The sequence below is a fragment of the Populus alba genome, chromosome 10 (genome assembly GCF_005239225.2).
Source record: "Populus alba chromosome 10, ASM523922v2, whole genome shotgun sequence".
Taxonomy (NCBI): Eukaryota; Viridiplantae; Streptophyta; class Magnoliopsida; order Malpighiales; family Salicaceae; genus Populus; species Populus alba.
In genome coordinates, this window is record NC_133293.1 from 5,098,186 (window position 1) to 5,120,939 (window position 22,754).

At 37.8% G+C, this 22,754-nt stretch overlaps 2 protein-coding genes across 3 annotated transcripts; both read left to right on the forward strand.

Annotated features, from left to right (window-relative positions):
- The first annotated feature begins 219 nt into the window (after window positions 1–219).
- LOC118034559 (uncharacterized protein At5g19025) lies at window positions 220–5,223 on the forward strand. 2 transcript variants are annotated; one of them, XR_004685046.2, is made up of 3 exons: window positions 220–935; window positions 4,412–4,639; window positions 4,827–5,223. XR_004685046.2 is itself a non-coding variant. In XM_035039892.2 (2 exons), the coding sequence occupies exons 1-2, from the start codon at window positions 289–291 to the stop codon at window positions 4,452–4,454; spliced, it is 690 nt and encodes a 229-aa protein (XP_034895783.1). In that variant the 5' UTR covers window positions 220–288; the 3' UTR covers window positions 4,455–4,664. The 2 variants fall into 2 exon arrangements, 1 of the variants encoding a protein (XP_034895783.1); XM_035039892.2 differs by lacking the exon at window positions 4,827–5,223 and having other exon boundaries at window positions 4,412–4,664.
- Window positions 5,224–10,567: 5,344 nt separating this feature from the next.
- On the forward strand, window positions 10,568–12,921 carry LOC118034558 (pentatricopeptide repeat-containing protein At5g19020, mitochondrial). Its single transcript, XM_035039891.2, has one exon. The coding sequence runs from the start codon at window positions 10,672–10,674 to the stop codon at window positions 12,796–12,798; it is 2,127 nt and encodes a 708-aa protein (XP_034895782.1). The 5' UTR covers window positions 10,568–10,671; the 3' UTR covers window positions 12,799–12,921.
- The last annotated feature ends 9,833 nt before the right edge of the window (window positions 12,922–22,754 follow it).

The following is a 22,754-nucleotide window of genomic DNA, read 5'->3' on the forward strand; positions in this document are numbered from 1 at the left end:
ATTGGATTATGAGTTTTTTGAATCTTTATATTTATGGTTCATACCACGATTTTACCCCAGCAACAAGTTTTGTTAGATTTTTTTTATAAAAAAATCATAAAATACATTGATTATGTGTTCTTTGTTAGCTTTTTTTTTAAAAAAAAAATTAATTTAATATAGTTTAAGAGTATATTTAAGGTCTGTTAAAAAAAAATGATATAGTCGAGCGAACCCAAGTATGTGCTCAAAGCCAAGCCAAAGCCTTGTGTACTAAAGGAAAGTTCCCATTTGCAACCCCTCCTTAACATGCACCATCTCCTTCTCCTCCTCTTCTTCTTCACCATGCCCCCTTCTTCTTCCTTCACACCAAAACCCCACAAATCTTCATCTTCAAACACTGCAAACACGAACTCCAATCCAAACTCAACCTCCCTCCTCTGCAAACACTCTCCATCTGCAACTCTCGACCTTCTCATCCTAATCTTAGTCCTTTTCTCCGGCACTTTCCTCTTAACCTCTTACTTCTCTTACATCTTTAACTCCCTTTCTCTCCTCCTCTCTAACACCTCTCTTTCCCTTCACTTCCCTCCTTCCTCTTATATTCTTGGCTTCTTCTCTCTTTTCATTCTCTCCATCCTTTTCTTTGAGTTCTGCTGTGGACCCAGATCTCGAAAGTGTCACCAACCTGGCTGTAAAGGTTTCAAGAAAGCGATTGAGTTTGATTTGCAATTGCAGACTGAAGATTGTCTTAAATCCACTGCTGCTAATGACGTTGATAAGTTGCCTTGGAAAGGTGGGACTGTATCTAATCCTGATTATGAGTGTTTGAGAGCTGAATTGAGGAAGATGGCTCCGCCTAATGGGAGGGCTGTTTTGCTTTTTCGTTCTAAGTGTGGTTGCCCTGTTGCTAAGCTGGAAGGATGGGGGCCTAAACGTGGTCGCCGGCATAAAAGGTGAGTTTTTTGTTCACTGCTCATTTTGGGTTTTTCTTTTGTTTGATTTGATTGATGTTCTTGTTTTTACTAAATCAATGATCATGCTTTGTTTGGTAGTTTTGAGGATGTGAATTTAAAGTGTAGTTATGTGTAAATTCCGTATGAAATGGGACCAGCCTTTTGTGTCTAGAGATTGATATATCTTCTATTGATCATTGGATTTAGTTGCAGTTGGCATTCTTCAGTCAAAGGTTTCTTTTTTTCCCAAATAGGGAAATTTTGTTTTCTTTTTTATTTTATTCTAGAACCTCCATGTTGGTAAATTCATGAGGTAGTTCGAAGTATACGATGAACTCAAATGGTGCTAATCTAATTACATGCTTAATAGAATCTGGTCTATACTGTTACGGTACATCTTTTACTCAGTGGAAAGTGTTTTTATTTAGGGATGAGGTAATGGTTGTTTGTATATGTTCAACCAAGGAATTGCTTCATACTTACAGAATTTTGATTGCTCTGTATCTTGTATCCTTGGGAAATAATATGGTTTACTTGACACGTTCTCTGTTAACATAGATACTCTCTCTTTTTTGTGCTTCATTTTGTTTTCCTTTTCCATAATGTGGTCACTTGTTGATTAGTGATACGCCAAGCCATTTTCTAGTGCCTTTGGATTTGATACTGCTATGTCTGAGATATCTAAACTCTTCTCTAAATTTTTTGGCCCTGATGGAGTTGATTTTGATAGAAAAAACTTATTCATTAATTCCAAGGGACCTTTACAAGAAACTTTGGTGAGGAACAAATATGTTATTTGATTATTCCAGAGGATGATACTATCTGGCATATTTGTCTGATTACTCATTCTTTGAGCTCTCCCTCTACCATTAGTATCCTCAGGACTTCTGGTCCTTTGGCTTCCTTTTATCAAACCATCATGCACTTGTCTCTGTTTGGAACATTACATGCAAGTTCTTTTTTAAGTTGATCACTCTCAAATTGTCTTGTTTGCACTTGGAGCTTGTTCATTTCCTTTTCTTAGCTGAGTTGTTCTGATGGCATCCAGACAAATTTTGGCTGTTGCAGACTGAATGCAGATTGATTTGTTCGAAAGATTACTTGCAAGCCACATGGTTAATTTTGTTAAACACATGTGGCATGCTGAGTTTGGGTGGAACATTTAGGACCTTAACACTGATTGGGTTGATTGAACAATAGGCTTACAGTCGATACTGGTCAAGTATTAGGTTTTGATCAATAATCTCTATATTCTGTATTCCTGACACATTATGGGTAAACCCACCACTTGTCAAATCTCGTTTTGATCATGGGTGTGCTGAGTGATAGAACCTGTGATATAACAATCTACACTTATTGAGGTCACAGATGAGATTTTACTTGGTAATTGTCCAATTATAAAATGACTCTCTGGAGTACTCATTTGCTCCCAGTTTATTGATGAGAAGCTGCAAGTGAAATTCTTTAGAGGTTTCTATTAGTGGTGCCGTTACCTCCCAATTATTTTGCCTAATCAAGTTTCCAGCTAACTTAGTCTAGGTAATAGGAGTATGAAACGTCTGATCAAAGGAGGTTTTACCTGCTTCTAATATATTATGTACCTATACTCAATTAAATTTTCTTGAGCTTGGCCTTGACTGCTCAAGTTTTAATGTTTGACTGGCTATATTATACCCTGAACCCTCAACCCAATGAAAGAGAAAAGAAAAGGAGTATGAAAAACAAAGGATATGTTTTTCTGGGACATACTTATTCATTTGACCAAAGGAGTCTTTGAAGTGGAAGGAGAAGAGAACTCCAATGCCTTTTTTCAACGATGAAGCATGGTTGAAACAAGATATGGTATCGGGTTGGTTTGAAAAATTTGTGTGAGAGTTAGATAGGGCTGGTGATGAGCAGCAACACAGTTAGTGGTGACTAAGTGCAAGTGGTGGGGATGGATGGCTGCTGGACCTAAATTACATAGAACATGAAGTTGAGCTCTGGAGCGTGATTCAAGAATTAGATAAACATGTCATCAACTTGACCTGGAGGAGTTGGAGTGTGGGGTTGGTCATTTCATTGACTTGTGAATTAAGCCTTTTCATGCCTGTTGACTCCTCTCATACTCATTTTTCTCAGTGGGGGTCTTATAGATCTATCAAAGGTTAGGTTTTGGAAGCTTCCTTGACTAAAAAAAGTTTAGGCTTCGGAAGAATTTGGTCTTGGTGGAAGCTTTTCTAAAACAGCCATTAGCATTGCCAAAGCTCCGCGTGACCATTTCTGCTAGAAAGGTATTGTTGGATCTTAAATTTGAAGCATTTGCTTGGTGGTCATTGTTAAGAGTTGTGAGTTGCTGCCCTGTTTCAAATGTGCAGGCCCACGCAATTGGTCCAACCCTGCTTGAAAGTCATAGCACTTGTTTTCTTGTGTTTTATATGGTTCTTCCTGACACAATTCACCACTGCTGGCAGTCAAAATAGCAGCATCCAATAAAGAACCCCCTTTCTGCTACTTGTTAAACACCCCTATTTGAGCAGTGATTCGTATTTACCTTAGTTCAGCAAACTCTTTATGATGTCTTTGGCAATCCCTCTTGAGTCTGTTTCTTAATGTTTTGTGTTTTAGGTAAGTGCTGTGGAAGATCATTTAAACTCATCAAGTTGAACAGAACTGATAAGTATGGACAATGTATAATCCAAGGATGTTCCTTTCCACATGAATAGAAATTAAATTTTGTGTTCTTGGAGTGAGTTGAATGCTTACTGGCAGATGTAGACAAACCCACTTCAATGAACAAATTTAGGCAAATTCTAAAATGCCATCCATGTTTAAGTGATATTGTGAAAATGCAAAGATGGTTAATTTCTTGTTAATCTTGATATATCTACATCAATTCCTTTTTGGTCTCTCTCAAGAATCAATTTTTAAGCATTAATGCTGATTTAGTTGCGAGGAATATCTTGATTGCATTATATTGGTCTGTTTTCTGGCTTCTCACCTAGAACCACATGGCTATCTGGCTGTCTTCATTTTGTCTCTCTCATGTATTCTTCATTACATGGTAATCATCCTGGTTTCTTTGTATGTTCGCAATATAACACAACTTCTTTCATAACCTGTCCTGGCTTTATTATCAAGACTCACTCCCTGAATTACTGGATTTGGGCGGATTTTCTTATGATAAGATCATGTTTAGTTTTGGGTGGTGTTAGTCAATTATAACCCAAGTTTTAGTCTCAGCATATGCTTGCGTTGATGGAGGAAATGGCAAGACTGTCTATAACTATGTATAGAGAAAATAGTTCAAGTATTGGACACAGTAGTTAGTCATCTATAGGTTTCATGTTTAACACAATCCATTTACACAGAGAATACAATTACCATGCTGCTTATGATACTTTTATAGTACTATTTAAAACTTGTGATCTCAGATTAATGGAAATAACATACTTTGTTGTTATGGTTTTAACTTTTGGATTTGCTGGCACTTGTAGGGCTCTGGCTAGTGTGGCTGCTAATGGAGGAGATCATCGTTGACAGTTCACAATGGGTTTCGCTGTCATGCCCTTTATGTGCCTCCTCTTGTTTACCTTATAGATTTTGGATGTTCCTTCTTTCAAGAAGGATACACTCCTTGATCAGGACACGTTTTCTAATCCCATGATCTGGCCGAGCCTCGCTTTCCACGTGTCTGAAAGTCATACCTTTACATGAACTTTCATGTAAAATTCTTCTCATTTCTGGAAAGTCATACAGATTTAACAAGTGACTTGCATTCCTCCTGAAAGGAATTACAAATTTAATGGGAATAAATATATAGATTTGCCAAATGAGTGGTTGTTCACTTTAATATATATATATAGCAGCTTCTTTTGTGTGCTAACCTTTGATAATTTGGCTTTATATCAGATACGCACCGCACCGAGTTGTTGAACAGGGTGAATCATTTGAGACCTAGACTCCTAGTGCTCCTAATTTCTCGACAAGCCACTGATGATTTCATAGGATTATCTACCTGGGCCTTCTTTCTGGTCTCTAAATTAGCACTCTATAAGATGATGATGTTTCTTCTTGTTCACAATTATCCATTTGATTGGCTTTGGCTAGGCATAGATACTACTGGCAAGTACAATATAACGTTAAAAGTTGAAGAACACACAAGCATTGCAATATGTTGAATGCCCAATCATTTTTCTTCTTATGTGGACTATTTTTGCAGTTGCCAAATGAATTTGTGTTTCCTTTTAACAAGGTGTCAGCAATTAGTAGGCAAGCGCGCGCGCACAAACATATATAAATATTTGAAGTGTTAAGGACTTAGTATAGGACGATTCTTCGATTGTTTGAGCTCTTTTTTTTATAAAAAAAAAAACTTAAAAAAAAAAACCTCGGTGAGTTTTCATCAACATCATAGTTAATATGTATTTAGTATTTTGATATATTTAAACAAGTTTTAAAAAAATTATATATAATAGTTTTTTCTAGATAGTTTTTAGTGGAACTTGTACAAAACTATGTAATAATTAATCAAATATTTTCAAATATATAATTAAAGTAAAATACTATTCCTATCACACCACATCTAATGTGATCCATTTCAATCAATTCTAAGTCATTAGTAATTATGGAGATTCAACAAGATCACACTATTTATAAATATAAAAAAAAAACAAAAAAAAATTTAACATGACTTTAGTTATTTACCAATAATTAAGCTTAAAATAAAATCAATTTGCGTGACGCTTTGCTTTGTGCAAGAGGTCTCATATGTTTGAGAGGTGGTACAATGTTCCTCAACTCTTCCTGTGGTGGCAGTTAGGTCTTTGCATGTGTGATAATGTTAGGCAATTATTAAAATTAAGAAAAAACTAAAATGCATGGCAAAAACTCTGTGGATTCCCTCATCTAGCATTGATCATCGGAATAGTACTCTAATTTATTTTTTTAACTCTTTATGCTTTTTTTTTTTAATTTAATCACCAATTATTTTGCACGTTATGTTGTTTTGTATTTGAGCCTAAAACATTGTTTTGATTGGCTTGTCATGAGGTTCTTGAGATTTTGATAACAAGTTGATCAATTTTACAAAAAAAAAAAAAATACTTCAATTTTATTGCTTAAAAAAATTAATAATACAAGGGCCTAGTTTGATTAAGAAAAAAACTAAAAGCATGGGAAAAATAAAACCATGTGGATCCCCTTTCGTAACACTTCTCTATTTATTTATTTTTCTTTCTCTCTTTAAGTCTTTTTTTTTTATTTAGTCACCAAATTTAAAAAATACTTCAATTTTGTTGCTTTAAAAAATTAATAATACAAGGGCCTAGTTTGATTGAGAAAAAAAACTAAAAGCATGAAAAAAAAAAAACCATGTGGATCCCCTTTCGTAACACTTATCTATTTATTTATTTTATCTCTTTAAGTCTTTTTTTTTATTTAGTCATCAAATTTATTTATTTTAATTTCATCCTAACGCACTATACTACATTGTTTCGGATTTGAGCCTAAAAAAATATTTTGATTGACTTGTTAGTTTTTAAGATGTCAGTAACATGTCTTAATATTTTGTTGATACTCAATTTTATAAAAACAAATGATTTTGATGCATCAAAAAAAAAATGCAAGTATCTAATTGGACATTATGACATAAAGAAAAGGGTTTTTTTTGTATTGTTTAACTCACAGTTATTAAACACGGACCGGCCCAGCCGGTCGACCCGGTGACTGGACTGGTCCGGATTTTTCAAAAGACCAGCCAGCGCAATGACCCGACAAAACCCAGTCGACTCGGCGGGTCAACCCATGACTCGGGCGACCCGGATGAACCCAGATGAGACCCGATGTTTTGGAGTTTGGGTTTGCTTGAGATGGTTACAAGTCAATCTAGGTTTGGAGATCTTGATGGTTGGTGTTGGGTTCCCATTTCTTCCTTCTACCCCTAACGATTGATGATTGTAACTTCAAGGAAATTAAAGATTAAATGGGACCAAACTCACAGTTTCAGGAGAGAGAGAGAGAGAGGCAACAGGTAGAAGTGGTGAATTGAAAAATCAAAGAAAAAATAGTCTTTACCGTGCAAAGAATTTGTTGTTCCACACTGCATAGCTGTCAGCTAAAGTGGGAATCAAAAGTTTAGGAGCCATTTTCTTAAGACTTTTCTTCCCGCTTCGCTAAGGAAACTTTTCCTTCTTTAAGTATTTCCTTGTACGGATTGTTTGGTACTCTTTCCTTGAATGAAAAAGCAAACTTTATTATCATTACCAAATCTTTAACATCTCTCTCTCTCTCTAGCTAATGTTTTCAAGCTATAGAAACCACGTGAATTTGCAGGGGAAAGATGTAAGAGAAAAAGGGTAGATGTACTTTGGGAGGAGATGGTGAAGAGACTTTCTCTACACACTTCACCCCTTCATTATTGCCTTTATTTTCTATATTTTATCTTTAACCCAACTTGACTCCTAAATAACCTGGGTTTATGGGTTGACCCAGGTTAACCTGGGTGGACCCATAAAACCCGGAATCGGCCCTTTAACCGGGTCAACCCCCGAGTCGGGTTTAACAACTATGGTTTAACTCCGTACCTTTCTAGAATTTTTGCCTTTAAGATTGTTTTGGGTTCCATTTTGGTCCCTTTAGGTTTTTCATTTCTCAATTTATTCCAAAGCTTCACTTTGTTTTTCATTCATTGGTTTAATAGAGGAGAGAATCATTAGGAAAAAAAAAAACTAAAAAGAGAGAAAGTTGGTGGTTTGCCAGATTTAAGAGATGAAACAAGTTATTCTTGGTGTCAACAGGTTTTATTTGATAAGAAGAGTTTTGTTTAGTTGTTTTTTACCCTTTATCTTGTTGTAAATAGTAAAAGAGGATTGACAAAGTATTTTCCCAACTTGATTTTGTGTTTTTATTAATAATTTAAAGGTGTTTTGAGTTGAGAGATTGGTTTATTGAGATTATGATGGTATTTATTAGATATTTTCAAGTGAAAATTATACAATAGCATTTTGGATCCAAAATAACATTTTGGGTCCAAAATAACATCGACCAATCTTTCAATCACCTCTTTAGTGGTCAAAAAATGAGCTTTTACACAACATATCTTTTAATAAAAATCAACAAATATCACCAAAAGATCTCTTATAGGTGCCAGTTAGGCTAATTACAAGTTTAAGAGCAAAAAAGATTAAAGAGACATTCAATAGACTAATTTAAGATATTTGAGTCAAGTTAAACATCAAGATTACAACAAGGGATAATCAGACTTTAATTAATATAATTCATGCAAAGGAATGAGCTGGTTCTCGAACTTAAGGCATGTGGATTGGGCTGCAATAAAAGAGATTATGGATTTCCTACAAGATAAGAATTTGATTTATTTGTGAAGTTTTTATTTTTCAAGGATTCTTTATTTTTCAAGAACAACAACAATTCTACTATTACAAGGATGCATTCTTACAATTTCTTTTCAATAGGAAGACTTGCAACAAGAAGATTAAATAAGTCAAATTGAGCTTTCTTATTTATTTTACAAACTTCAAAGTTTTTTTTTAATTGACTCTTAATTTTAGCCTATTATTTTATTAGGATTTTATTTATTTTGTGAACTATAAATACCTTTTTAGAAGGAAAACCAACAACCTGGATATTATTTTAGAAAATAACTTTTGTGTGGGTGTAAGGTTACCCATACTATCGGTTTTTCATTAAAATCTTCAAAACTTATCAAATATTACTTGTTTTTTGTGCTCATCTTTATAATTCCAGTTCTTGATTCTTTATAATCAATGAGTTAGAATTTTCATCCAATAACTACATGTCATTGGTTCAAGTAATCATTGGATTGAGTTCTTTTCAATCAAATTTTAGCTTTCTTAGGTTATGTTTAATTTTGATAGAGGGTTATACGGTTCTTACCTTTTAGATTCGCATCATCGTTTGATTTTTTTTAGAAAAAATATAAGCAAATGATATGTCATCTATCTCTTAAGCCAAGAAAATAAAAGAAAAACCAGCAACTTGGACATTATTTCAAAAAAATAACTTTTGTCAAGGCTAATTATAATCTTAATTTTTCATTAAACTCTTTCAAAACTTATACAAAAAATTGCTTATTTTTTGTGCTCATCCTTATCATTCAAGTTCTTGATTCTTTATAATCAATGGGTTAAGGTTTTCATCCAATAATTATATATCATTTGTCCAAGTAATCATTGGGTTGAGTCATTTTCAATCAGAATTTAGCTTTCTTGAATTATATTTAATTTTGATCGTGGGTTATACGGTTTTTTAGATTCACATCATCGTTTGATTTAAAAAATATATAAAAAAATGATATATTATCTACCTCTTGAGCCAAGAAAAGAAAAGGGATAAAAAAAATGTCAGGCACATGGCCTTTCCATTTTCATGGGCTAAGTGCACTAGTTTAACCAAGCCTAAGACATAGCCTTTTTCTAGCTTTTAAATTTTTTCCCCTCTTACATTTAAATTTAAACTCGATAAAATTATTATTATTTTTAATTTAATTTTATTGTTTTTATTGTGAATGTCTATTTTTAGTATCATATAACTAAATAAAAGGTAGATTCTAAATATAAAGTTATTAAAGCAAAACAAATTTATTACTCGGGTTACGAGTTAAACAAGTGGGCTAGGCTAACCCATCTCAATTTAAAATAATATCGTCTCAATATTTCTAAAAAAATAAAATGAAACGACATTGAAAATTTTCCCCCTATTTAAGCCCGGGCTTGAAATTTTTTAGTTAAAATTCATTTAAATAAATTAATTTAAAATGTATTTGCAATATTATTTAATAAAGTACAATTCAGTTTTTACTTTGTTTTGAATAGGATTATAACATATTTTTCTAATACTAACAAGTATTGTTTTTGCATAGCTCTTCATTGTATTTTTTTCTTAAATTTTATTAAATCAATTTCTTTGCATGTTTATTTTTGTTATCATATAATTTGACCAAAAACTTGATTTCAAAAAACAAAGTTACTAAATTCAATCGAGTCCATAACTTATGTAGAGGATTTGGTAGGTTAACTTAGTTGATAAAAAAACAATAATTATCTAAAAAAATTAAAAAGAAAATTAAAACAATGATGACTTGAATTTGTTTTTTTGAGTAAAATTAAATTTTGAATAGAATATCTAAGTTGTGTTTAAACTCAATATAAACTAAATTGAACATAACATATGAAGTGCTTCAACACAATTTTATTTAACATATATAATCATCAATTATTTTATTAAATACATGCATATGTAAAAACTTGATTTCAAAAAACAAAGTTACTAAATTCAATCGAGTCCATAACTTATGTAGAGGATTTGATAGGTTAACTTAGTTGATAAAAAAACAATAATTATCTAAAAAAATTAAAAAGAAAATTAAAACAATGATGACTTGAATTTGTTTTTTTTGAGTAAAATTAAATTTTGAATAGAATATCTAAGTTGTGTTTAAACTCAATATAAACTAAATTGAACATAACATATGAAGTGCTTCAACACAATTTTATTTAACATATATAATCATCAATTATTTTATTAAATACATGCATATGTAATTTACATTTAAGCCCCCCCCCCCCCCCCCCCCCCCCCCCCCCACACACACACACACACACACACACACACACACACACACACACAACCAGCCATACTCTTGAGAGGAAAAAAAAAAGTTTTCGCTCCAAAATCTGTTTCTTCCTTGAATGGACACAAGTTCTCATGGTTCCCTTCCATGACCCAATCTTTCAAGCTCAGATCTCTTCTTCGCTCTCTCATTTCCTCTCCTCCTCCTCCTCCAACACTTACTTCTCTCAAATGGGTCTCCACGAAAACCTCCCCAGGCCCACTTCTTCAATACCTTCTTCACCATATCCAACATCTCCTCTCTCTCAAAGCACACCAGAAAAACTTCAATTACGAGCGCTCTTTAATCTCAGCTTTAAAGTCCTGCGCAACAACCCATTTGGCTATCTCTCAAGGCCGAGGCCAACAAATCCATTGCCTTGTTTTCAAATCAGGCCTTGATTCAAACACTTTCATACGAAATAGCTTGATTAACATGTATTCCAAATGTGGGTTTTTCGGTCTTGCAAAATCATTGTTTGATTCGTGTCCTAAGTTGGACCCTGTGTCATGTAATATAATGATTTCTGTGTATGTAAAATCTGGAAATTTAGATGACGCACGCAAGTTGTTTGAAGTAATGCCTCAAAAAGGTTGTGTTTCATATACTACGATGATAATGGGCTTTGTTAAAAATGATTTTTGGGGTGAGGCAATTAAGGTTTATAAGGAAATGAGAAATGTGGGTCTGGTACCTAATGAGGTGACTATGGCAAGTGTGATATCGGCTTGTTGTCGTGTGGGTAGGATTTGGGATTGTAGATTGCTTCACGGATTAGTTATCAAGATGATGTTTGACGGGTTCGTTCTTGTTTCAACGAATTTGTTAAACATGTACTGTGCTTCTTCGAGTTTAGGCGAAGCGAGAGCTTTGTTTGATGAGATGCAAGAGAAGAATGTAGTTTCGTGGAATGTGATGTTAAATGGGTATTCCAAGGCAGGGCTTGCCAATTTGGCTAAGGAAGTGTTTGAGATGATTCCAGATAAAGATATTGTTTCATGGGGCACAATCATTGATGGTTACGTTCGAGTAGAAAGGTTAAGAGAAGCTCTCATGATGTACCGTTTGATGGTCTCTACAGGGTTGGGACCTAGTGAAGTAACGATGATTGATTTAATTTCTGCATGTGGGAGAGCAATGGCAATTGTTGAGGGTCAGCAATTGCACTGCGTTGTTGTGAAGACAAGTTTTGACTGTTATGACTTTGTGCAGGCGACAGTTATCCATTTATACTCAGCTTGTGGCAGGATTAATGAGGCTTGTTCGCAATTAGAGTTCGGCATTAAGGACAATGTTGCTTCTCGAAATGCTCTCATAGCAGGATTTATACGAAATAGAATTATTGATCGGGCAAGGGAATTATTTAATGAGATGCCCGAGAGAGATGTCTTTTCATGGAGTACGATGATTTCTGGTTATACACAAAGTGACCAGCCTGGCATGGCTTTGGAGCTGTTTCATAGGATGGTAACTAGTGGAATCCGACCAAATGAAGTGACAATGGTGAGTGTTTTCTCAGCAATTGCTGCTTTAGGCACATTGAAAGAAGGGAGATGGGCCCATGAATATGTGCATCATAACTCCATCCCTCTAAATGACAACTTAAGTGCTTCAATCATCGACATGTATGCCAAATGTGGTAGCATCAATACTGCCTTAGAAGTGTTCTATCAAATTCGAGATAAGGCATCTACTGTCTCGCCGTGGAACACCATAATATGTGGGCTGGCCACCCATGGACATGCAAAATTGTCTCTTGAAATATATTCAGACTTGCAAGGGCGCCATATTAAGCTCAGTGCAATCACTTTCATTGGAGTTCTTAGTGCGTGTTGCCATGCTGGGTTGGTGGGGCTAGGGAAGAGCTATTTTAAGAGCATGAAGTCCAAACACAATATAGATCCTGATATCAGGCATTATGGTTGCATGGTTGATCTCTTGGGCAAAGCTGGGCGACTTGAGGAAGCCGAGGAACTGATTCGAAGCATGCCTACGAAGGCTGATGTTGTTATTTGGGGCATGTTGTTGTCAGCATGTAAAACACATCGTAACATAACTATAGGAGAAAGGGCTGCAGAAAATTTGGCCAAGTTGGATCCATCTAATGGGCCAAGTAGAATCCTTTTATCCAACTTATATGCAGATGTGGGGAGGTGGGAGGACGCTTTTTTGGTGAGGAGAGTTATGCAAAGCCATAGAATGCATAGATTGCCGGGATATAGTGGTGTTGTGTGATATGAAGTAAGGTTCTAGCAAAATGATGCATGAGATTTTTCTTAACATGTAGCTTTACTTATATGTGATTGTTGAGTATAATTTTTTATTTGATTGTTGTATAAAGTTGGAATTTTGCTAGAAGGTTTTTGAGGTTCTATTTTCCTTAGAGTTAGAATCTCATGGTAATTTGAGATCGGGAAGGCCTCTAGATAATATTCAGAAGTTATTGTTCGAGATTTATGATATTTTTCTAGTTAGTTTAGAATTTATTTTTGTTTAAAATTCTTTTATTATTTTTTCAGCTTTATTTAAGATTGTTTTTTTAGTTGGTGTAGGATTTTATTACCTTTTCCTTTATTTTCAGGTTTTCATATTAGTTCACGTAAGTTAAGTTTATTTAAGAAATTGCAAATCTCTTGAGAGATAGACTGCTTAAATAGAAAATATTTGGTAATAAAATTTTAAATTAGTGTTTTTGTGTGATTGTTATCTAATATAGTTTTGTGTTCTTGTACTTGTTATTTTTCTTATGTTTCTTACATCTTTGTCAATTCATATTAGAGTTAAGCACCACCTAGTATCAAAGCCTACTGATTTCATGTTATTGCTTGTTATGTGTTGCAATCTTAATTTATATTTTTTGTCGTGTAATTTGAACTCGAGCATAAGTTATCTCTAACCCAAAGAGATTGATGCATAAGATTTATTTTTTAATGTACAATATTATGTTATTGGGCATAACTTTTAATTTGACCGTGAATTGAGGTAAAAATTTGCTAATAGATTCCAAAAGCCTTGTTTCCTATATGGTAAAAATTTCGCTCAGGAAGGCCTTTCGATAATGCTAAGTTATAGTTCGAGATTTGCTATATTTGTGTAGTTGGTTTAAAATTATTTTTCTATTTGGTTCTTTTATTTTTTTTCCATATTTATTTAGGATGTTTTTTTTTCTAGTTTATGTATGACTTTCATTATTTTTCCTTTATTTTCCAGGTTTTCTTTTTGGTTTAGGTAAGTTTTTAGTTTTATATGAGTTTTACACCTCTAGAAAAGTAGACTACCTAAACAAGAAATATTCAATAATAAAATTTTAAATTAGGGTTTTTATTTGATCTATATTTGGTATAATTCTATGTTCTTGTACTTGTTGTCTTTCTTATGTTGCTTCTTTATACATCAGTTGGTATCAAAGCTATGTGTCAGTTAATATCAGAGCCCAACAATCCTAAGATATTGATTGATGTGTTCTGCAATCCCATGTTATTTTATTTGTTGTGTGCTACTATACAATCATGGCTAGAAGAGGTCGCAAGGCATAACTTGTTAGGGTAAGAAGTGATGAGGAGGTTCCTCCTATGAGAGAAACGTTGGTGATAGAAGACATACAAAGATAAAAATGCAAAATCAATTCATTAACTAGAGATAATAAACATGCAAAGACAAGTTGAAAAACTATCTCTTTGATTAGCAAAGATGAAAAAGAAAATATTGATACCACCGACACGACAAGAGTACCGGCTCAAAAGGTCCACAACTAAAGATTCGACAGTTGGATCGCTCTCAAATTTTTTTCATGAGTTTCCGTATGCTATTTAACATTAAGTAGCGTGGAATCGTTACTCCACGGTGACGTCGTCCGATCGGGCCATACCACTGACACGACTAGAGTACCTACTCAAAAGGTTCATAACTACAGATCCGACCGTTGGATTGCTCTAAATTTTTTTTCACGAGTTTAAGTAGGTTGTTTTACATGAAGTAGCTTGGAATTGGTACTCCACTCCGACAACATCCGGTCGGGCCGTTCCGCCGCCACGAATAGGGTACCGACTCAAAGGTCCATAACTATAGATCCGATCGTGGGATCGCTCTCAAATTTTTTTCACGAGTTTCCGTAGGGTGTTTTACAAGGTGTAGCGTGGACTCGGTAGTCCACGCCGACGACATCCGGTCGGGCAATACCAGTGACATGAATAGAGTACCGGCCCAAAAGGTCCACAACTATAGATCGGACCGTTGGATCGCTCTAAAATGTTTTTGAGGAGTTTCTGGAGGCTGTTTTACAAGGAGTAGCGTGGACTCGGTAGTCCACGCCTACGACATTCGGTCGGGCAATACCACCGACAAGAATAGAGTACCGACTCAAAATGTCCCTAACTATAGATTCGACCGTTGGATCGCTCTAAAATTTTTTTCACCAGTTTTCGTAGGCTGTTTTACTAGGATTAGCATGGAATCGGTTCTCCGCGCTGACGATGTCTGATCAGGCGATACCACCTACACAATCAGAGTACCGGCCCAAAAGGTCCACAACAATAGATCTGACCGTTGGATCGCTCTAAAATGTTTTTGAGGTGTTTCGGGAGGCTGTTTTACAAGGAGTAGCGTGGACTCAATAGTCCACGCCTACGACATCCGGTCGGGCAATACCACGAACACGAATAGAGTACCGGCCCAAAAGGTCCACAACTATAGATCGGACCGTTGGATCGCTCTAAAATGTTTTTGAGGAATTTCGGGAGGCTGTTTTACAAGGAGTATCGTGGACTTGGTAGTCCATGCCTACGACATCCAGTCGGGCAATACCACCGACACGAATAGAGTACCGGCCCAAAAGGTCCAGAACTATAGATCCGACCGTTGGATCGCTCTAAAATGTTTTTGAGGAGTTTCGGGAGGCTGTTTTACAAGGAGTAGCGTGGACTCGGTAGTCCACGCCTACCACATTCGATCGGGCAATACCACCGACACGAATAGAGTACCGGTCCAAAAGGTCCAGAACTATAGATCCGACTGCTGGATCGCTCTAAAATGTTTTTAAGGAGTTTCCGGATGCTGTTTTACTAGGATTAGCGTGGAATCGGTACTCCACGCCGCCGACTTCCAGTCGGGCAATACCACCAACACGACTCGAGTACCGACTCAAAATGTCCCTAACTATAGATCCAACCGTTGGATCGCTCTAAAATTTTTTTCACGAGTTTTCGTAGGCTGTTTACAGGGACTAGTGTGGAATCGGTACTCCAGGCTGACGATGTCCGGTCAGGTGATACCACCTACACAATCAGAGTACCGGCCCAAAAGGTCCACAACTATAGATCCGACCATTGGATCGCTCTAAAATGTTTTTGAGGAGTTTCGGGAGGCTGTTTTACAAGGAGTAGCGTGGACTCGGTAGTCCACGCCCACAACATCCGGTCGGGCAATACCACCGACACGAATAGAGTACCGGTCCTAAAGGTCCAGAACTATAGATCCGACTGTTGGATCGCTTTAAAATGTTTTTGAGGAGTTTCCGGAGGCTGTTTTACTAGGATTAGCGTGGAATCGGTACTCAACGCCGACGACTTCCAGTCGGGCAATACCACTAACACGACTCGAGTACCGATTCAAAATGTCCGTAACTATAGATCCGACCGTTGGATCGCTCTAAAAAGTTTTTCACGAGTTTCTGTAGGCTGTTTTACATGGAGGAGCGTGGACTCGACACTCCACGCCTACGACATCCGGTCGGGCAATACCACCGACACGAATAAAGTACCGGCTCAAAAGGTCCATAACTATAGATCCGATTGTTGGATGGCTCTAAAATGTTTTTGAGGAGTTTCCGGAGGCTGTTTTACTAGGAGCGTGGAATCGGTATTGCATGCCGCTGACTTCACGTCGGGAATACCACCAACACGACTAGAGTACTGCCTCAAAATGTCCCTAACTATAGATCCGACCGTTGGATCGCTCAAAACTTTTTTCACGAGTTTTCGTAGGCTGTTTTACAGGGAGTAGCGTGGAATCGGTACTCCAGGCTGACGATGTCCGGTCAGGCGATACCACCTACACAATCAGAGTACCGGCCCAAATGGTCCACAACTATAGATCTGACCGTTGGATCGCTCTAAAATGTTTTTGAGGAGTTTCGGGAGGCTGTTTACGACATCCGGTCGGGCAATTCCACCGACACGAATAGAGTACCGGCCCAAAAGGTCCATAACTATAGATCCGACCGTTGGATCGCTCTAAAATGTTTTTGAGAAGTTTCCGGAGGCTATTTTACTAGGATTAGCGTGGAATCGGTACTTCACGCCGACGACTTCCATTCGGAAATACCACCAACACGACTAGAGTACCGGCCCAAAAGGTCCCTAACTATAGATCCGACTGTTGGATCGCTCTAAAATGTTTTTGAGGAGTTTCTGGAGGCTATTTTACTAGGATTAGCGTGGAATCGGTACTGCATGCCGCCGACTTCAGGTGGGGAATACAACCAACTCGACTAGAGAACCGCCTCAAAATGTCCCTAACTATAGATCCGACTGTTGGATCGCTCTAAAATTTTTTTCACGAGTTTGCGTAGGCTGTTTTACTACGAGTAGCGTGGACTCGGTAGTTCACGCCTACAACATCCGGTCGGGCGATACCATCGACACGAATAGACTACCGGTCGAAAAGGTCCATAACTATAGATCCGACTTTTGGATCGCTCTAAAATGTTTTTGAGGAATTTCTGGAGGCTGTTTTACTAGGATTAGCGTGGAATCGGTACTTCACGCCGACGACTTCCCGTAGGGAATACCACCAACACGAGTAGAGTACCGACTCAAAATGTCCCTAACTATAGATCCGACCGTTGGATCACTCTAAAATTTTTTTGAGGAGTTTCTGGAGGCTGTTTTACAAGGAGTAGCGTGGACTCGGTAGTCCACGCCTACGACATCTGGTCGGGCAATACCACCGACAAGAATAGAGTACCGGCGCAAAAGGTCCATAACTATAGATCCGACTGTTGGATCGCTCTAAAATGTTTTTGAGGAGTTTCCGGAATCTGTTTTACAAGGAGTAGTGTGGCCTTGGTAGTCCACGCCTACGACATCCGGTCGGGCAATACCACCGACACGAATAGAGTACCGGCCCAAAAGGTCTATAACTATAGATCCGACAATTGGATCGCTCTAAAATGTTTTTGAGGAGTTTCCGGAGTCTGTTTTACTAGGATTAGCGTGGAATCGGTACTTCACGCCGATGACTTCCAGTCGGAAAGACAACCAACACGACTAGAGTACCGAATCAAAATGTCCCTAACTATAGATCCGACCGTTGGATCGCTCTAAAATTTTTTTCACGAGTTTTCGTACGCTGTTTTGCAGGGAGTAGCGTGGACTCAGTTCTCCGCGCTGACGATGTCCGATCAGGTGATACCACCTACACAATCAGAGTACCGGCCCAAAAGGTCCACAGCTATAGATCTGACCGTTGGATCGCTCTAAAATGTTTTTGAGGTGTTTCGGGAGGCTGTTTACAAGGAGTAACGTGGACTCGGTAGTCCACGCCTACGACATCCGGTCGGGCAATACCACGGACACGAATAGAGTACCGGCCCAAAAGGTCTACAACTATAGATCGGACCGTTGGATCGCTCTAAAATGTTTTTGAGGAGTTTCGGGAGGCTGTTTTACAAGGAGTATCGTGGACTTGGTAGTCCACGCCTACGAAATCCAGTCGGGCAATACCACCGACACGAATAGAGTACCGGTTCAAAAGGTCCATAACTATAGATCCGATTGTTGGATCGCTCTAAAATGTTTTTGAGGAGTGTCTGGAATTTGTTTTACAAGGAGTAGCGTGCCCACGGTAGTCCACGCCTACGACATCCGGTCGGGCAATACCACCGACACGAATAGAGTACCGTCCCAAAAGGTCCATAACTATAGATCCAACTGTTGGATCGCTCTAAAATGTTTTTGAGGAGTTTCCGGAGGCTGTTTTACTAGGATTAGCATGGAATCGGTAGTTAACGCCGATGACTTCTAGTGGGGAATACCACATACACGAATAGAGTACCGACTCAAAATGTCCCTAACTATAGATCCGACTGTTGGATCGCTCTAAATTTTTTTTCACGAGTTTCCGTAGGCTGTTTTACAGGGAGTTGCATGTAATCGGTACTCCACGCTGACGATGTCCGGTATGGCGATACCACGTACACAATCAGAGTACCGGCCCAAAAGGTCCATAACTATAGATCCGACAGTTGGATCGCTCTAAAATGTCTTTGAGGAGTTTCTGGAGGCTGTTTTACAAGGAGTAGCGTGGACTCGGTTGTCCACGCCTACGACATCCGGTCGGGCAATACCACCGACACGAATAGAGTACCGGCCCAAAAGGTCAATAACTATAGACCCGTGATGTGCCGTGAATGATTTGAAAATCGGCAACAATGATTATAATAAAAATGGATGAAGGATGGGTCTGGTTGTGTTGTCTTTCTTTTGGTATTTAGGCTGGATTGTAGTGATTTAAGGTAAATAAGATGGAGATAGACTAGAATGATACTTTGATAAGTCGATCTGGACGCCACAAAGATCAATCTAGGATTTCGACGCCACACTCTTTGTGATTGAAGAGTGATAAGTCAGGTAGGGTTCTTCACAAAACGAATTTGGAAGAACAACTCTTAATTCTCTGAATTAAGTTTTCAAATCTTGGCCAAAAGTGTTTTCTTCATATTCTGATACATATTTATCTTTGGAACATCCCTCCAAAGTTAGGTGAATTCAACATGACAGAAGTCAAGCCTAAAAACTAGACTTTTAATAAAGCAAGTAGACAAATTTAACTAACAGACGTTTTTTTTGACATTTCTAAAACATATGCAGACTAAATTTAAAACAGCCATAACTTTTGACACAAAAGTCCAATGCAATCATGGTTGGACAATATAGAAAGATCACGTTCTGAACTTGAATTTTACCTACATAAATCTTGTTTTTCACATGCATTGGATGACTTCAAATTCGGGTTCAAATCCATCTACTGTTCTGACCGTAAACAGCATCAATTCCTTCACTTGCATTATCAATCCAAATACAAGTAGACCCAGCATGAAAAGAACCATTAAGGGCTTTTCCCATCTCCAAGTTCCAATTGTAGGCAAATAAACACCCTTGAACCAATTTCAAACTGATTGCTAATTTTTAACTCCGACGCAGCTTCAATCATTGCAATTTGATTCGTCAAGGCCCGTTGTAGTTGTTTCGCTCTCGCTCTTGTCATTGGACCATATGAATCCTCTTGCATATTAGATTCAGCTTTACGAGATGGATTATAATTCCCATGATGCACATCATCAGCCCCGGTTTGAAAAATGATTTGTCCTCAAATCAGAATCGTCATCATCATCCAAGTACGGAGATAAGTCTTTCACATTAAAAGTAGCTGATACGTTGTAATCACTAGGAAGATCTACCTTATACGCATTGTCATTCACCTTCTCTATAATACGAAATGGACCGTCAGCTCTTGGCATGAACTTGGACTTACGTTTGCTTGGAAATCTGCCCTTGCTAATATGAATCCAAACAAGATCTCCAGGTTCAAGCCTGACCATCTTTCGCCCCTTGTTAGCTTGTTTAGCATACTTTGTTGTTTTCTCCTCAATATGTAGTCGAACCTCAGTTTGTGGATGACATGCCGTACTGAAAAGTAACTTTGTTCCAAGTTTCCTCCAAAGAGTCTTCGAAAAGTGGCTTAAGAACTTTGTATCACGATCAGAGACAATGCTTTTAGGAATTCTATGCAAACAAACAATCTCTTGAAAGAACAAATCAGCAACATGTACTGCATCGTCAGTTTTCATACAAGGAATGAAATGGGACATTTTGGAGAATCGATCAACCACCACCATTATTAAATCCTTCCCACGTTGTGTTCTTGGTAATCCAAGTACAATTTGAAAATCGACTTTAGAAAACAATACAGCACCATGCAACTCATCAAGCAAATCATCAAGTCTGGGTATAGAAAATCGATACTTAACTGTTATTTTGTTGATAGCACGGCTGTCCATACACATCCTCATGGTACCATCTTTCCTCGGAACAAGCAAAGTAGGTACGGAACATGGACTAAGTGATTCTCGCACATAGCCCTTCTCTAAGAGCTCACCGACCTGCCTTTGAATCTCTTTCGCTTCCTCTGGATTACATCTGTATGCTAGTCTATTAGGAAGTGAAGCTCCCGGCACCAAATCAATTTGATGCTCAATACCACGAATAGGTGGTAATCCTTTAGGTAATTCATCTGGAAACACATCTTTAAATTCTTCAAGTAATTCCTTAATCTGTCTTGGTAAGTCCAAATCCTTCTACTTGTAGTAGTTGCTTTGCCCAGACCATGAAAACAATCCCTGTTGCGGCTAATGCTTGTTTGATGTCTCCTTTTTTGGCTAACAACAGCCCCTTTTGTGATGTCACCTCCTTTTGTTGGCTTCGTAACTGATCCTCTCTAACTTGTGAGAACTCAGTGGTAACAAGTTCACCTTCTTTCCATTTCAGCATAAAAGAATAAGTGTTCTTTCGTCCATTGTAGGTCACATCCTTATCAAACTGCCATGGACGACCCAGCAACAAATGGCTAGCTGACATTGGTGCAACATCACATAAAACCTCGTCATGATAGGTTTTAATGGAAAAAAGGTACACGAACTTGCTTTGTCACCCGAATCTCCCATTCTCATTCAACCATCGCAAACTATAGGGTCTGGGATGTGGAAGGGTATTTAAACCCAATTTCTCCACCAAGGTAGTTGACGCAACATTAGTGCAACTTCCATTATCAATGATCATCCCGCACACCTTATCTCGAATCTGACATCGAGTATGAAAGATGTTCTCGCGTTGCTCATCACTAACGTCAATTTGTGCATTCAGAACCCGTTGAACAACCAACAAATCTCCCTTCACTGGTTCGAAATCCTCTTCTTGTTCAGCCACTTGTACCTCATCTTCGTCTTCAGTTTCAACCTCATCTCCACTGATCAGCTCTCCATGATCCCCATGCAAAATCATCACCCTTTTATTTGGACATTCAGAAGCAATATGCCCATGTCCCAAGCACTTGAAGCACTTAATGTCCCGAGACCTCCTAGGGTGTTGAGGTTCTGTCACCTTCTCCTTTCCCTTCAAAGAATTAGAACTGGTATTCCCCTTGCTAAACTCCACCTTCTCATCTTGTTTAGGTGTGCTCCATGTTTGTGTAGGCGTAGAAACAACCCTTGTCGCGCTTGACGTAGTTCCACCAGTTCGAACACCTCGTCTCTGTTGCCTCTCTACTCGGGTTGCAAGCTTTATAACATCCTCAAGGAAGATGTATGGCTGTAACTCAACAACATTAGCTATATCCTTCCTCAACCCTCCAAGAAATCTAGCTATTGTTTGCTCTTGAGGTTCCATCAATTCACATCGAATCAGCAGCAGCTCAAACTCTTTCACATACTCTTCCACAGTCAAAGATCCCTGTCGCAAAGTTTGAAGTCTGATGTATAGCTCCTGTTTATAGTAATCAGGAACAAATCTCTTCTTCATCACTCTTTTCATAGTTGCCCATGTTGCAATCTCCTCCTCTTCATCCCTTCTCCTCTGAATCTTTAAGTTTTCCCACCATAAAAGAGCATAATCTGTAAACTCAAGTGCTGCCACCTTGCACTTCCTTTCTTCAGAATAATCATACCATTCAAACACCTTTTCAACCTTCTGAACCCACTCCAAGTATTCCTCAGGTGAACTACTTCCTCTAAACGGTGGAATCTTAAGTTGAGACCATTAGGAGGATTATAATTCTGCCTTCTTGGTCTGACCCTATCATCAGCCTCATCATCCCCATTTGGATCTTCGTCAGCTTCTATAATATCATTTCGTGGCACCCTAAGTGCTTGCCTCGGTTGGGGTTGCAAATTATTTCTTTGCATCCTTTGTATAAGGGTATTCAACTGTTCACGAATTCCCGTCATCTCATCCCGGATCTCAGCATGAGATCGTTGTAAGCCCATAACCTGTGCCTGTTCCAAACTTAACCCTCTTGGCAAATCTTCTTTATCTCCAGCCATAGTTAAGTTTATCAACCTCAATTCCAGCAAACCTTTCTTCTTTTTTTTTTTTTTTTTTTTTGGCTCCCGCCTAAGATCGCAACTGATGCTCTGATAC

Coding starts and splice junctions, on each gene's coding strand:
- LOC118034559 (XM_035039892.2), top strand. CDS start 289: ATGCACCATCTCCTTCTCCTCCTCTTCTTCTTCACCATGCCCCCTTCT. Junction 936..4,411: donor CGTGGTCGCCGGCATAAAAG/GTGAGTTTTTTG, acceptor TGGCACTTGTAG/GGCTCTGGCTAGTGTGGCTG.
- LOC118034558 (XM_035039891.2), top strand. CDS start 10,672: ATGACCCAATCTTTCAAGCTCAGATCTCTTCTTCGCTCTCTCATTTCC.